General features: G+C 38.4%; 1 protein-coding gene across 5 annotated transcripts in view; it reads right to left on the bottom strand.

Annotated features, from left to right (window-relative positions):
• LOC128663087 (mitogen-activated protein kinase 9) overlaps nt 1-16,881 on the bottom strand; it is a 172,617-nt gene that overhangs the window by 19,623 nt on the left and 136,113 nt on the right. For all 5 annotated transcript variants that reach the window (XM_053717239.1, XM_053717237.1, XM_053717236.1 and 2 more), the window contains 4 exons: nt 16,368-16,439; nt 11,481-11,663; nt 11,226-11,350; nt 10,413-10,476 (listed from right to left, as the gene is read on the bottom strand). In XM_053717239.1, coding sequence (XP_053573214.1) covers nt 10,413-10,476; nt 11,226-11,350; nt 11,481-11,663; nt 16,368-16,439 — 444 coding nt within the window. The remainder of the gene's footprint in view (nt 1-10,412; nt 10,477-11,225; nt 11,351-11,480; nt 11,664-16,367; nt 16,440-16,881) is intronic.

Raw genomic sequence — 16,881 nt, 5'->3', positions numbered from 1 at the left:
CCCTCTATGGATATTGTATATTTTGATCCAGATACTCTCTGTGATGATCTTTTTGATGATTATATACATTCAAATTTAACCCCAAAATCAAATTTTAATCCACCTAATGCAGGTTTAAATATTGAATTATTCCAGAAATTAGTGTTAGAAGACTTTGGAAAATTACCAGGAGATAAAATCAAGGATTCTAATTTGAATGTTTATGAAACCAAAGCTCTATCAAGATTGGCTTCTAACAATAATCTAGTGATCAGAGAAGCCGATAAGGGTGGAGGAATAATCATACAGAACCGTGAAGATTATATCAGGGAAGCAGATAGGATCTTATTTGACCAACAATATTATAAAATTCTCACCTTTAAAGCTACCAATAAATTCCTGGCCAATTTGGTTAAAATGGTAGACCGAGGTTGGTTGGAAGGTATTTTAACAAAGAAAGAAAGGGATTTTTTAATCCCAAATACTCCCAATTTGGCATATTACTATCACCTCCCAAAGATCCACAAAAGTTTGGGAGGCCTATTATTTCGGGAATTGGGAATCCTCCTGGGAGGCCTATTATTTCGGGAATTGGGAATCTCACATGTAATTTATCTGAATATGTGGACCAATTCCTAAAGAAATCAGTAGTTACCCTAACCTCATACATTCAAGATACCCCGGATCTGATTTATAAGATTTCTAAAATTAAGAAGGCAAATAGGAAACTCTTATGGTTAACTTGTGATGTCTCGGCTCTGTATTCAAATATAGCTCACGATCTAGGCATTAAGGCCATTGAATACTATTTGAAACAAGACATCTATATGCCAGACAAACAAAGGGAATTCCTTTTAGAGTGCATATTGTTTGTTTTGAAAAATAATTATTTTGTCTATCAAGAGAAATTTTTCTTGCAGATCAAGGGGACGGCCATGGGGACCAGATTCGCCCCGAGCTTCGCCAATTTATTTATGGGCCTCTTTGAGGAAAAAACAGAATTTATGTTTACCTGATAAATTACTTTCTCCAATGGTGTGTCCGGTCCACGGCGTCATCCTTACTTGTGGGATATTCTCTTCCCCAACAGGAAATGGCAAAGAGCCCAGCAAAGCTGGTCACATGATCCCTCCTAGGCTCCGCCTACCCCAGTCATTCGACCGACGTTAAGGAGGAATATTTGCATAGGAGAAACCATATGATACCGTGGTGACTGTAGTTAAAGAAAATAAATTATCAGACCTGATTAAAAAACCAGGGCGGGCCGTGGACCGGACACACCGTTGGAGAAAGTAATTTATCAGGTAAACATAAATTCTGTTTTCTCCAACATAGGTGTGTCCGGTCCACGGCGTCATCCTTACTTGTGGGAACCAATACCAAAGCTTTAGGACACGGATGATGGGAGGGAGCAAATCAGGTCACCTAGATGGAAGGCACCACGGCTTGCAAAACCTTTCTCCCAAAAATAGCCTCAGAAGAAGCAAAAGTATCAAACTTGTAAAATTTGGTAAAAGTGTGCAGTGAAGACCAAGTCGCTGCCCTACATATCTGATCAACAGAAGCCTCGTTCTTGAAGGCCCATGTGGAAGCCACAGCCCTAGTGGAATGAGCTGTGATTCTTTCGGGAGGCTGCCGTCCGGCAGTCTCGTAAGCCAATCTGATGATGCTTTTAATCCAAAAAGAGAGAGAGGTAGAAGTTGCTTTTTGACCTCTCCTTTTACCGGAATAAACAACAAACAAGGAAGATGTTTGTCTAAAATCCTTTGTAGCATCTAAATAGAATTTTAGAGCGCGAACAACATCCAAATTGTGCAACAAACGTTCCTTCTTCGAAAATGGTTTCGGACACAGAGAAGGTACGATAATCTCCTGGTTAATGTTTTTGTTAGAAACAACTTTTGGAAGAAAACCAGGTTTAGTACGTAAAACCACCTTATCTGCATGGAACACCAGATAAGGAGGAGAACACTGCAGAGCAGATAATTCTGAAACTCTTCTAGCAGAAGAAATTGCAACCAAAAACAAAACTTTCCAAGATAATAACTTAATATCAACGGAATGTAAGGGTTCAAACGGAACCCCCTGAAGAACTGAAAGAACTAAGTTGAGACTCCAAGGAGGAGTCAAAGGTTTGTAAACAGGCTTGATTCTAACCAGAGCCTGAACAAAGGCTTGAACATCTGGCACAGCTGCCAGCTTTTTGTGAAGTAACACAGACAAGGCAGAAATCTGTCCCTTCAGGGAACTTGCAGATAATCCTTTTTCCAATCCTTCTTGAAGGAAGGATAGAATCTTAGGAATCTAAACCTTGTCCCAAGGGAATCCTTTAGATTCACACCAACAGATAAATTTTTTCCAAATTTTGTGGTAAATCTTTCTAGTTACAGGCTTTCTGGCCTGAACAAGAGTATCGATAACAGAATCTGAGAACCCTCGCTTCGATAAAATCAAGCGTTCAATCTCCAAGCAGTCAGCTGGAGTGAGACCAGATTCGGATGTTCGAACGGACCTTGAACAAGAAGGTCTCGTCTCAAAGGTAGCTTCCATGGTGGAGCCGATGACATTCACCAGATCTGCATACCAAGTCCTGCGTGGCCACGCAGGAGCTATCAAGATCACCGACGCCCTTTCCTGATTGATCCTGGCTACCAGCATGGGGATGAGAGGAAACGGCGGGAATACATAAGCTAGTTTGAAGGTCCAAGGTGCTACTAGTGCATCCACTAGAGCCGCCTTGGGATCCCTGGATCTGGACCCGTAGCAAGGAACTTTGAAGTTCTGACGAGAGGCCATCAGATCCATGTCTGGAATGCCCCACAGTTGAGTGACTTGGGCAAAGATTTCCGGATGGAGTTCCCACTCCCCCGGATGCAATGTCTGACGACTCAGAAAATCCGCTTCCCAATTTTCCACTCCTGGGATGTGGATAGCAGACAGGTGGCAGGAGTGAGACTCCGCCCATAGAATGATTTTGGTCACTTCTTCCATCGCCAGGGAACTCCTTGTTCCCCCCTGATGGTTGATGTACGCAACAGTTGTCATGTTGTCTGATTGAAACCGTATGAACTTGGCCCTCGCTAGCTGAGGCCAAGCCTTGAGAGCATTGAATATCGCTCTCAGTTCCAGAATATTTATCGGTAGAAGAGATTCTTCCCGAGACCAAAGACCCTGAGCTTTCAGGGATCCCCAGACCGCGCCCCAGCCCATCAGACTGGCGTCGGTCGTGACAATGACCCACTCTGGTCTGCGGAAGGTCATCCCTTGTGACAGGTTGTCCAGGGACAGCCACCAACGGAGTGAGTCTCTGGTCCTCTGATTTACTTGTATCCTCGGAGACAAGTTTGTATAGTCCCCATTCCACTGACTGAGCATGCACAGTTGTAATGGTCTTAGATGAATGCGCGCAAAAGGAACTATGTCCATTGCCGCTACCATCAAACCTATCACTTCCATGCACTGCGCTATGGAAGGAAGAGGAACGGAATGAAGTATCCGACAAGAGTCTAGAAGTTTTGTTTTTCTGGCCTCTGTCAGAAAAATCCTCATTTCTAAGGAGTCTATTATTGTTCCCAAGAAGGGAACCCTTGTTGACGGAGATAGAGAACTCTTTTCCACGTTCACTTTCCATCCGTGAGATCTGAGAAAGGCCAGGACGATGTCCGTGTGAGCCTTTGCTTGAGGAAGGGACGACGCTTGAATCAGAATGTCGTCCAAGTAAGGTACAACAGCAATGCCCCTTGGTCTTAGCACAGCTAGAAGGGACCCTAGTACCTTTGTGAAAATCCTTGGAGCAGTGGCTAATCCGAAAGGAAGCGCCACGAACTGGTAATGCTTGTCCAGGAATGCGAACCTTAGGAACCGATGATGTTCCTTGTGGATAGGAATATGTAGATACGCATCCTTTAAATCCACCGTGGTCATGAATTGACCTTCCTGGATGGAAGGAAGAATTGTTCGAATGGTTTCCATTTTGAACGATGGAACCTTGAGAAACTTGTTTAAGATCTTGAGATCTAAGATTGGTCTGAACGTTCCCTCTTTTTTGGGAACTATGAACAGATTGGAGTAGAACCCCATCCCTTGTTCTCCTAATGGAACAGGATGAATCACTCCCATTTTTAACAGGTCTTCTACACAACGTAAGAATGCCTGTCTTTTTATGTGGTCTGAAGACAACTGAGACCTGTGGAACCTCCCCCTTGGGGGAAGCCCCTTGAATTCCAGAAGATAACCTTGGGAGACTATTTCTAGCGCCCAAGGATCCAGAACATCTCTTGCCCAAGCCTGAGCGAAGAGAGAGAGTCTGCCCCTCACCAGATCCGGTCCCGGATCGGGGGCCAACATTTCATGCTGTCTTGGTAGCAGTGGCAGGTTTCTTGGCCTGCTTTCCCTTGTTCCAGCCTTGCATTGGTCTCCAAGCTGGCTTGGCTTGAGAAGTATTACCCTCTTGCTTAGAGGACGTAGCACTTTGGGCTGGTCCGTTTCTACGAAAGGGACGAAAATTAGGTTTATTTTTGGCCTTGAAAGGCCGATCCTGAGGAAGGGCGTGGCCCTTACCCCCAGTGATATCAGAGATAATCTCTTTCAAGTCAGGGCCAAACAGCGTTTTCCCCTTGAAAGGAATGTTAAGTAGCTTGTTCTTGGAAGACGCATCAGCTGACCAAGATTTCAACCAAAGCGCTCTGCGCGCCACAATAGCAAACCCAGAATTCTTAGCCGCTAACCTAGCCAATTGCAAAGTGGCGTCTAGGGTGAAAGAATTAGCCAATTTGAGAGCATTGATTCTGTCCATAATCTCCTCATAAGGAGGAGAATCACTATCGACCGCCTTTACCAGCTCATCGAACCAGAAACACGCGGCTGTAGCGACAGGGACAATGCATGAAATTGGTTGTAGAAGGTAACCCTGCTGAACAAACATCTTTTTAAGTAAACCTTCTAATTTTTTATCCATAGGATCTTTGAAAGCACAACTATCTTCTATGGGTATAGTGGTGCGTTTGTTTAAAGTGGAAACCGCTCCCTCGACCTTGGGGACTGTCTGCCATAAGTCCTTTCTGGGGTCGACCATAGGAAACAATTTTTTAAATATGGGGGGAGGGACGAAAGGAATACCGGGCCTTTCCCATTCTTTATTTACAATGTCCGCCACCCGCTTGGGTATAGGAAAAGCTTCTGGGAGCCCCGGGACCTCTAGGAACTTGTCCATTTTACATAGTTTCTCTGGGATGACCAACTTGTCACAATCATCCAGAGTGGATAATACCTCCTTAAGCAGAATGCGGAGATGTTCCAACTTAAATTTAAACGTAATCACATCAGGTTCAGCTTGTTGAGAAATGTTCCCTGAATCAGTAATTTCTCCCTCAGACAAAACCTCCCTGGCCCCATCAGACTGGTTTAGGGGCCCTTCAGAACCATTATTATCAGCGTCGTCATGCTCTTCAGTATCTAAAACAGAGCAGTCGCGCTTACGCTGATAAGTGTGCATTTTGGCTAAAATGTTTTTGACAGAATTATCCATTACAGCCGTTAATTGTTGCATAGTAAGGAGTATTGGCGCGCTAGATGTACTAGGGGCCTCCTGAGTGGGCAAGACTCGTGTAGACGAAGGAGGGAATGATGCAGTACCATGCTTACTCCCCTCACTTGAGGAATCATCTTGGGCATCATTGTCATTGTCACATAAATCACATTTATTTAAATGAGAAGGAACTCTGGCTTCCCCACATTCAGAACACAGTCTATCTGGTAGTTCAGACATGTTAAACAGGCATAAACTTGATAACAAAGTACAAAAAACGTTTTAAAATAAAACCGTTACTGTCACTTTAAATTTTAAACTGAACACACTTTATTACTGCAATTGCGAAAAAATATGAAGGAATTGTTCAAAATTCACCAAAATTTCACCACAGTGTCTTAAAGCCTTAAAAGTATTGCACACCAAATTTGGAAGCTTTAACCCTTAAAATAACGGAACCGGAGCCGTTTTTAACTTTAACCCCTTTACAGTCCCTGGTATCTGCTTTGCTGAGACCCAACCAAGCCCAAAGGGGAATACGATACCAAATGACGCCTTCAGAAGTCTTTTCTATGTATCAGAGCTCCTCACACATGCGACTGCATGTCATGCCTCTCAAAAACAAGTGCGCAACACCGGCGCGAAAATGAGGCTCTGCCTATGATTTGGGAAAGCCCCTAAGAATAAGGTGTCTAAAACAGTGCCTGCCGATATAATCTTATCAAAATACCCAGATTAAACGATTCCTCAAGGCTAAATATGTGTTAATAATGAATTTTATTTAGCCCAGCAAAAGTCTACAGTCTTAATAAGCCCTTGTGAAGCCCTTATTTACTATCTTAATAAACATGGCTTACCGGATCCCATAGGGAAAATGACAGCTTCCAGCATTACATCGTCTTGTTAGAATGTGTCATACCTCAAGCAGCAAGAGACTGCTCACTGTTCCCCCAACTGAAGTTAATTCCTCTCAACAGTCCTGTGTGGAACAGCCATGGATTTTAGTAACGGTTGCTAAAATCATTTTCCTCATACAAACAGAAATCTTCATCTCTTTTCTGTTTCTGAGTAAATAGTACATACCAGCACTATTTTAAAATAACAAACTCTTGATTGAATAATAAAAACTACAGTTAAACACTAAAAAACTCTAAGCCATCTCCGTGGAGATGTTGCCTGTACAACGGCAAAGAGAATGACTGGGGTAGGCGGAGCCTAGGAGGGATCATGTGACCAGCTTTGCTGGGCTCTTTGCCATTTCCTGTTGGGGAAGAGAATATCCCACAAGTAAGGATGACGCCGTGGACCGGACACACCTATGTTGGAGAAATATATCTATTCCTCTAGCTCGGTGGCGAACCTGGTCTTCTATGGCCGTTTCATTGATGACCTCTTGTTCATCTGGGAGGGTACCCATTTAGAGGCGCAGAATTTTGTCAAGAGACTAAATGATAACGATATGGGTTTGCACTTTACATCTAAAATAGATGACATGAGTATTGACTTTCTCGATTTAATACTGGAATGGGATAACCTAGGTAATATTACTACCAAAACGTTTTTCAAATCAGTGGATGTCAACAGTTATTTAAACTTCAAAAGCAACCATTATTTACCCTGGAAAAGGAATATACCTTACAACCAGTTCTGCAGGTTGCGCAGAAACTGCACTGATTTGAAAACTTTTGATACACAGGCTAACCATTTGAAGGAAAGATTTATGGAGAAAAATTTCCCTAGGAGTTTAATTGAGACCAGAAAGAAATGCAGAGAGGATTTTTTTATTAAATACACAGGGGGAAATAAGGACACGAATAAAGAAGAGAAGCCAGAATCTTTTATGAATCAAACTAACACTGGGGTCAGATTCATTACACAATATAATAATAATCATAACAAAATTAAAGGCATCTTGCAAAAATATTGGTACATTCTGGAAAATGATCTATTCCTCACAAGCACGTTGAGTAAACAACCAGTATGTACTTTTAGAAGGGCTCCGACCCTAAAAAACAAGCTGGCTCCTAGTAAAGTAGTTATGAAAGTTCATCAGCCTAAAAACAAATCTAAGGGCTGCATATCTGGAAACAGAGTTTCTACAGTTCTAGGTAAACCAGGATTTTTTAAATGTAATCGGGCGAATTGTGGCCTTTGTGCTTTCACAAATCCAAATAGAACTGAATTTATTTCATTTGCCACCAAAGAAAAATTTAATATAAATTCACATTTTACGTGTGATTCTCCCTTTGTTATCTATCTGTTGGAGTGTGTCTGTGGGGTCCAATATGTGGGGAGGACCTCCAGGCCCCTCAAGAAGAGGTGGGGGGAACACAAAAGAATATAGAGAATAATATACAGAACCATAGTGTCCCCAAACATGCCAGCCAATGCCATACTGCATCTTCTGATTGCTTTTCCACTTTTCCATTAGAACAGATCCTACCCAAGTGGGGCAGAAATAGGTTTTTATATTTGAGACAAAGGGAGACTTTCTGGATATGGAAACTCCAGAGTTTGTCTCCCTGTGGGCTCAATGCCAACATTGATATGGCAGCTTTTAATTAATTTTGTTTTTTTGGCACCCTTTTAATGTTTTTTATCCCCATTTTAATATATTCAATAGCATTTATTTGATGCACACACACTACATTTAGATTTGGCTCACAAGGCCTTTGGTAGTCTTATCTACCACAGGGGCTTGTGGGACATTGATCATATTATGTGCAATCACAACATATGCATTATACCATTACATGCTTTGTATATAATATTTTATACTAATGCCGTTTGTATATTTATGTACAGTGGGTAGCAAATATATATACATGTGTATATATATATGTGTATATGTATATATATTTTTATATATATATTTTCTTATGGATTAACGGTATGTATATTTCTAAGTAGATATTATATTATGTTTAGACCAGTATGAGTAGCAGGTTTTAATACCATGTTATCTGTGTGTTTTTATTTGAATAGAGTTCTGCCAATGTTTTAAAATACATATATATATATATATATATATATATATATATATATATATATATATATATATATATATATATATATATATATATACACACACTTTTTAGGCAAAATATGTTTTTTTTAGGCTCTTAGTATGAGGTATATTTTTAACCCAGATCTTTTGAACGAGATGTGTACAAGAAATAGGGTTTTTTAGCTATGTATATTGTATCTTGCTAGATAGGCACTCCGGTTTGACCACATACATGTATAGGGTTGAAGTGGAGGTGTGGGTGTTACCACTAAGAGTGACCAATTGGCAAATCATTAAAGTTCACTACTGATGTATGCACATATATACACTTTTAGTCTGTTGGTTTATCTCCAATATAACCCCCGATACTTCCTATTTAGTGCCCAAGACGCATATGTTTTAAATATGCTCAGATGATCGAGCATTTTTTTCGCTGGTGGTTACTCACCAATAGCATTTCTATTCGGCTAGCGCTAATGATTTGACTACACACAGAGGCTTGAGCATTTTTGCTCTTTTCATTGGATATCCAGCCACCAATGGAAGATCTACCAGTGGTCACACCTTCACGCATGCGCTGTTCACTTTAGGAGACGCCGAGAATGCGGCAACAAAAGTTTGTGGTTTAAATCATTATGTATATTGCACCTGAGGAAACGGTCAGGAGAGACCGAGAAATGTTGTGCTTTTGTACTGAAAATAAAGTCTGTTTGCTTTTACTAGACTTTTGCCACGAACTATTTCTTATCCACTTTTCTACCTGTTACATTGTATCTATAGCAATATTGGCTATTACAGGACGAGCTGGCTCTGTGAAACGGTTGCTGGATACAGGTTTCCTTTGTCATCGCCGCTCTCACGTTCAAAAGTATTTCGGAGACAAACCAGGGGGAGTTAGCTGGACGACTCTATAACAGTCCAGAAGGCGGTTGTGACACTTCTCAAGTGTCATACATCTTGTAAGTACGGTCTTACTTGTTTTATTGGCGTGTTCTATACATCTGATTGTGCACTATGGTGGCGCCTTCTTTTTTTATTATTCACTTCTGCAAAGAATATGGTAGGGTAGAGACCTGAAAAAAAGATATGAAAGAAAAAAAAAAGTGTGTCATGAAAAGAGCAAGCAAAGTCCCCTGGCTATGCTGTGCTTGTCTAAGTACCTACAAATAGCCTCTGGGCTTTGTGTGTGCTGTGTAAAATAACTTACCTTATGCAGCAACCCTCTACTGGCTTACCAGGCATATCAAATCCTTGTCAATGTAGCTGCAGCAGTATCCAGTAAAGAGCCCATCCAGTGCAGGTATTGAGTACCGCAGAGAATTGCAGTAGGCAATACCTGTGTCCCTCAAGATGAGGCTAATGATGAGTCCCGCAATGCCTGAGGTTATTTATGGCTGAAGTCCCATAAGGAAATACTGTAAACATAAAAGGGTATTCCTATGCCCCTGTATCATTCAGCTGCTGTTAAGTTTCTCTTCTGTCTTCTTTGTGAATAATTCCCATTGACTTTGGGTCTCATAGGTCATAGCTCCCAAATTTAAATCCATAAACAAGTAGCTGAAAATACCTCTATTCTCAACCAACTCCTACGAGGCCAAGAACAAAATTAAGAGAGATGGGAGGGATTTTGAGCTCTGATATGGGTTCTTGACCACCTAGTGGCGGGAAATATATCTCATATGTTATGGAGGACTGTGGACCATCATCATTTTATGAAAATGTATAGATGGTTACAACCAATATATTCAAAACATAAATTAAATTAACATAATTAATGTTCAACTTTGTAAAAGCAGAGATTTTTTTTCCTTCACATTCATTTTTTTTTTAATGCTTAAAAACGTTTGCCGATTTAAACGCATATTAAAGTTGAACTGAATCAATACCGTGTATAGTTACCTTTCCATTCCTCTATTGCATGTTCTCTTTCTTCCAACTGGGCATCATAGATCTCTGGAGGGGGCTTAAAAAGTGTTACAGTGATTATAACTGTGTATAAAAATGTGCAACAGTTTGTGTTAAGAAAAGAAGTTAAACAACTTTAATTGAAACCATTAACACACAAATAGAGTTAGTAGTACATCTAGTATAAAAAAGTGGATGCTCCAGATATCAGCTGACAATGCATATCATTTCACTTTATTTAAAAAAAAAAAAAAAAAAAAAAGGTCATCCTATCCAATAAACACCTCCAACTCCTGATAAAGCCTGAAGTTGTTAGTGCATTAGTTTAAAATACCTGAACTGACTTTTAATAAGCTGTTAGAATTACAAAACAAATCTAATCAGCAAAATAAGCTCTTGTAAACTTTCTGCCCCACCACCTTTTGCATCAGAAGAGAGGAGAATGATAGAGGAACCTTAAAGGGACATTTTACAGTAAAAAGTACAAGCTGCTGAGTAATAAATGTATGGGCATTTGCTCCTTCGGGTTTATTTGTGAATTTGAAATAGCAGTTTTTGCTCATTGAACCATCACCATTTTTCTCAAGGACATGTCCATTTAAATGGGCTAGTCCTGCAGGAACAGCAGACCTGCTCATGGTATCCCTCTATATGCACAATGCCCATGTTAGGTATTAAAATGTTAATTCTGGGTGGGAGCGTATTAGGATATCTAATAATCAACATGTTAACATTATATAATACTTTCGTCGTTGCCCCCCTCCCAACCCCACAAAAAAACCTAAAAAAACAAAAACAACAACTTACTGCTTCTGCTTCAGCCGGGTCATACCAGACACTGATGTAGGGGTGGCGCAAAGCTTCATCTACAGAAATACGCTTATCCGGATCTATGACTAGCATTTTAGATAATAAATCTCTTGCATGACTTGCTGAAACACACAAACAAAATAATGCATTTTATGCAGCAACATCAAGTGAAAAAGAAATATTCCAATGAACACACCAGAGATAAAATGTGGCAAAGTAAATTCAATGCAATAAATACAAAAAGGTACTTACTTTTTAGCTTGTCACTCTCCGATTCCGATGGAAATATCCAGTCTGGAAAAAGCTCTTCAAATCTAATACCAGGATATTTTGGTCTATTTTCAACATAATTCCTCACTGTAGGCTGTAGTTTTTTCATAAACTCTGGTAATGGTGTTCCTAATTGTTCAATAACTTTATTCCATTGATCAATATCTGCATAAAGTCTTCAGGAAAATATAACTATTTCTGTTCTGTGTTGTCATTGGATGTAAAATTGCAAAGGGAAAATGAAAGTATTTTTTTTTTTTGTTCCACAGAGTATTTTCAAATGTACTATTTTTTGTCTTTTAAAAACCAGACGCGCCTATGATGAATAACGTTTTGTTATCATGCATATCCCTAATCATGCTAAGGGTGTCATTATAAAACAGTGAAAAAAAATATACCTGGAAATCAGTTGTGCACAAACATGAAGTTCCTTTTCTTTTCAATCTAAATTTAAAGTGAAGGTCCATTTTGATGAATTAGTGCCTGGTTTTTAGTAAACCTATTAAAAACAAGGGCACTTTAATTCATCAAATTGACATTTCACTGTTTTCTTCAAAAACTTAACTTTTAATCCTGAATGCCGCTCCAGCGATTCCCCCGGCCGTCGGAAGCCTCTGCAGACGTCAGAAATGACGAATCAGGCTTCCTCCAATCACAGATTTCCCCCCCCCCCGGGGGAATCTTGACCTGATGCAACGCTGTGATTGGAGGAAGCCAGATTAGTAATTTTGGACCCGCAAAGACGGCTTGCGACGGGCGGAGGAGGTGCTGGAGCGGCTGCCAGGATTAAAAGGTAAGGTAGGTTTATTAAAAAACAGGCACTTATTCATCAAAATGGACCTTCACTTTAAAGAGCTTCAAAGCAATCCTTCCCATGCAATTATTTAAAGCGTTTAATTGCTGCACTTTTACATATCAAGATAAATGATTTGTATGTTCATTATAACATATTTAAAGTTAACAGCATGATTTACTACTGAAGTTAAAAAAAGTATTACAGTCAAGATAGGCTATGGCAAATGCCATAAACATATTAAATGCAATTGATTTGAAGATATGGTAAATTTAACACATAAATCCTATTCTTAATCTATCATTTTTATTTTCAGATGCACTAAAATAAAAAATGATGAAGTAAAAAAAATATATAGATTAAGAATATGATTTAACTATGTGTTAAATTAACCATTACTTTAAATCAATTAGAAAAGGAATCATTTATGTCAGTTTCCGCCCCCCCCCCCCACTGCCTACCAATTCAAAAGAAAAAAACAAACATAAAACACTATAAATTAATAAAAGGGATAGAAAGGTCAAAACTGAAAAGTGCATAGGAGCATTTCAATGCGAATGAAACATTTTCGCATTATATTTCCATTAGCAAAAATGCTTCTAATAAAAGTTATTACTGTTTTTCTGCGGCATATACACAAATCCTGTGAGGGCCCTTGCACCAGTATTTAAACACCACAATTTATCAGTCAGTGGTGATTTCTATGACACAAAGTATGACTTTACAGAAGCAATACGCACAATTTCCAGCTCTCTGAGCCTACTGGTGCACAGGCCCTCACAGCATATGTATGTATGCCACAGAAAAACTAATAACTTTTACTACAAGCATTTCTAGCTATTGGAAGAATATTGCAAAAATGCTTCTATATCATATTTATATCCATTTATGCACATTTCAACTTTGAACTTTCTATCTGTTTAATATGTAAAACAAATATGGGGTAGAGGCAAGATATGCTCTGGTACGACAAGGAAAAAAAAGGTTTTAATATACCACTTAATATTCTGCTCAATTTAATTTTAATGAAAGTTAAAATTTGAATTAAAAAAAAACCATGTTGTTTCAACTGGACATCTAACCTTTGCTAAAGTCATAAAATAATGTCAATTTGTTTAAAGAAGCCATTTACTTTGCCAATTAGGGTATTGCCTAGCTTGGTTTCTGGAAACTTATGATTTTTAGGTCTTGCTCACAGACAAAAAGGTATTTTCAAGTGTGACTAAAAGATTTGTCAACTTTATGCAATATCAGTCAAAAATATAAACTTTCTATGCACAAAAATAATAATAATAATAATTCTACAATTGCTAGGAATTTTAATGATCTGCACCTAACGAACAAAGCAGATGTATTTGTAACAGTTATTGATTTGGCATATGTGCCCATATGGTGGTAAATATACATTTGCTTCATCCTCTTGGTATCCTTTATTGAAGCAGCAGCAATATACTACTGGGAGCTAGCTGTACACATCGGTAAGCCAATGATAAGTATATTTGTGCAACCATCAGCAGATAGCTCCCAGCTCCTAAATCTACCCAAGTATCATTTTCAACAAAGGATAACAATAGAACAAAACAAATTAGGTAATAGAAGTAAAATTGGAAAGTTGTTTAAAATTGTATGCTCTATCTGAATCATCAAAGAAATTTTTTGGGTTTCATGTCCCTTTAAGAAAAAAAAAAAAGAGTCCTAAACAGAGACAATACAGGGTACATTGTGATTGTGAAGTAAATTGACTGTAAGGGTTTTCTTAGTTATAATAGTGCAGGTCCAACTGCAAGTTGCGGGACCGCGCTATTACACCCACCCTCCCTCCTGCTGGCCACCGGAAATAGTGTGGTCTTGCTGCTGGCGGCAAGAGTGCGCTATTAAAAATGCAATCCCGATAGAAAGGGTATGTCACTGGTCCTTAAGGGGTTAAAGTAAATGGGAGATAAAAGTGTGCATCTGCTTTTCTACTTTAAATGGATACTAAACCCAATTTTTTTTCTTTTATGACTCGGAGAGAGCATGTAATTTTATACAACTTTCTAATTTACTAATTTTTTTCTTCATTCTTTTGGTATCTTTATTTGAAAAAGCAGGAATGAAAGCTTAAGAGCCTGCAGATTAGGTGAAGGGAAAGAAAAGAAAATGTCTCTTGAAGACCAGAAAAAGCTAGGGGTGAGGGTGAAAAAATCCCTGAGAGACAGTCAATCAATGCACTGCCACTTTGCAGCGCTGCAATGTATTTGACTTTTCTCTTTCAACAGTGCTTTACTCTGGCTGCACTGTGTTAATGAAAACTTAAACACAACCAGAGAACAGCACTGTTTGTTCAAGAGAATAGCCTAATGTGGAGCAGCGCTACAAAGTTAAAGGGACATTCCAATCAAAATTTAAATGCACATAGATTTATTACATCTTTGAATATAAAGATATTTGCAATATACATGTAATAGCAAAAATTCTTCTAGTAAAATATTTTTTCTCTGCAGGTGCATGTGAAGTATAGCTAGATATTGTCACTGCACCCACATTTAAATAGTGTAGCTGCTCATATCATCACTGGGGCTTATAGCATGTCAGCAATTAACAAATTGAGTTATTACCAGATGATACAAGCACCTTAGGCTCTCTGAGCAAGTGCTGTGTTTAAAATGCTGGTGCACGGTGCATACTTAAATACACTTTTGAAACGGCTATAGCTTTTATTAGAAGGATTTTTGCTAAATGCATGTATATTACAAAATTGCTTCTTTTCAATACCGAAATGCACCCATGTGGTTTTCAAATTTGGCTGGAATATCCCTTTAAAGCACTAACAGTTCCTGCATGTGTCCCATTTTCTGTGATGACCCAGATCAGAGCATGTTCTGCCTTGAGTCAGAGCTAGCTGCCGATTGGTGGTTGCACATATATGCATGTCATTGGCTAGCTATCAATAGTGTATAACTTTTTATTCTACAAAAGATACCAACAGAATCTAGCAAATGTGATATTAGTAAACTGGAAAATAGTTATATTTCAATGTCCTTTAACTGTGCATAAAAACAAAAAAAGGAAATACTGAAAATATTTAATTTTAACAAAAATGCTCTAACAAAACAGAACACTATTTTACACATTTTTTTTTTATCAGTTTGCACATCCAGTTATTGTAAAAAAACTGAGGGGAAAGTGTGTACAGAAATATTGCTGTGAACTGTAATCAGGTGGTAGCATGCATGCCATATAAACATTCATGAGAATCGGTTTAGGCCATTTTAGTGATGAAAGGAAATTTAGATGTGAATGAAAGCGAAAAAGTATAGAGAGGAAGGCTTAATAAATAAAATCAGCAGGAGGAACATAAAACGCGTAAAGTCCAAAATTGAATGTTAGCACATACATACAGATAATTAAAGGTAGTCAATAGCTAGGAAAGCTCAAGATTACTTATCTACTCTTTTTTTTTTTTTGAGGAAATTACATGGCTTTTCCAAATGTTTCGCACAACTACAGCATATTTAGTGTTATTGGCCAAGGGGACATAATGGCAAATATAAATTGTAGTTACAATTTGGAAAACTTCGCACAGGACTACTAACTGAGGGGGAAAAAAAATTAGAACCATGTGTTTTTCCAATCCCTTATATTAACAAAAAAAAATTATATATTCTATTTTTTCAAGATTTTCTGAGCGTATATTAGCTATTTGTATATAACTGTTAACTTATGTAGCTACACAAAATAAAGATTCCTTAAACATTACACAGAAGTCCATCGAGTTTAACCTATACAAATGTTAATAAACTTTAAATTTAAATTAATCCCATTAAAAACGGTGACCTATTTAACACAAGCAATCATATCCCTGAATTCCGTTTCTAGCCAAAAAATTTATCTAAACCATATTAGGACAATTATATTGAAAACAACTACTCTAAAAGTTTTAATTAACAGAAAAAAAAAAAAAAGTTTTAAATTACTGAGACATGCGTCATGTTTTTTTCTACTGCAATTACCAAGCATCATCACACGTTAGAACCATTTGTCTGGTGGTTATGGAGAATATGGTTGTGAAGTCAATGATGGCTGGGGAAGGATACGATCAGTGCCTTGGAATATCACACAACCTTTCACCAATTCTCCCATGATGCACCCCACTGACCAGATATCAACTGAAAATAAAGATGAAATGAATAATTAAAATATTATGAATAGAGCAAAACTAAGAACAACATAATATTGGTAATCACTATAGTTTTAGCATTTCTTTTAGCAATACAGATTGCTGTAAAACATATTTAGCTTTTTTTTTTTTTTAAATTAGGGACATTAAACACTAAAAATACATTTTCTAAACATAGTATTGTGGTTACCTTTTGCACCACCATGTTGAAACTTAAGCTTTACTGCATTATAGGCCTGACATGTCATTGCACCTGTGCATCAACCCTCATTTAGAGACCGATGTTTATATATGGGGGTACATATGATTAGATGGAGGTGTATAACATGTATATAGTATAGTATTTGATTGGAACTGGTAGCATGCAAGTACTCATCATAAGCTATGCCGATTAGCTTTCAGCTTTAAAAAAATGACCTAGAAGCATGTTT

Source organism: Bombina bombina, chromosome 6 (assembly GCF_027579735.1).
Source record: "Bombina bombina isolate aBomBom1 chromosome 6, aBomBom1.pri, whole genome shotgun sequence".
NCBI lineage: Eukaryota > Metazoa > Chordata > Amphibia > Anura > Bombinatoridae > Bombina > Bombina bombina.
This window is presented reverse-complemented; position numbering and strand designations above follow the sequence as displayed.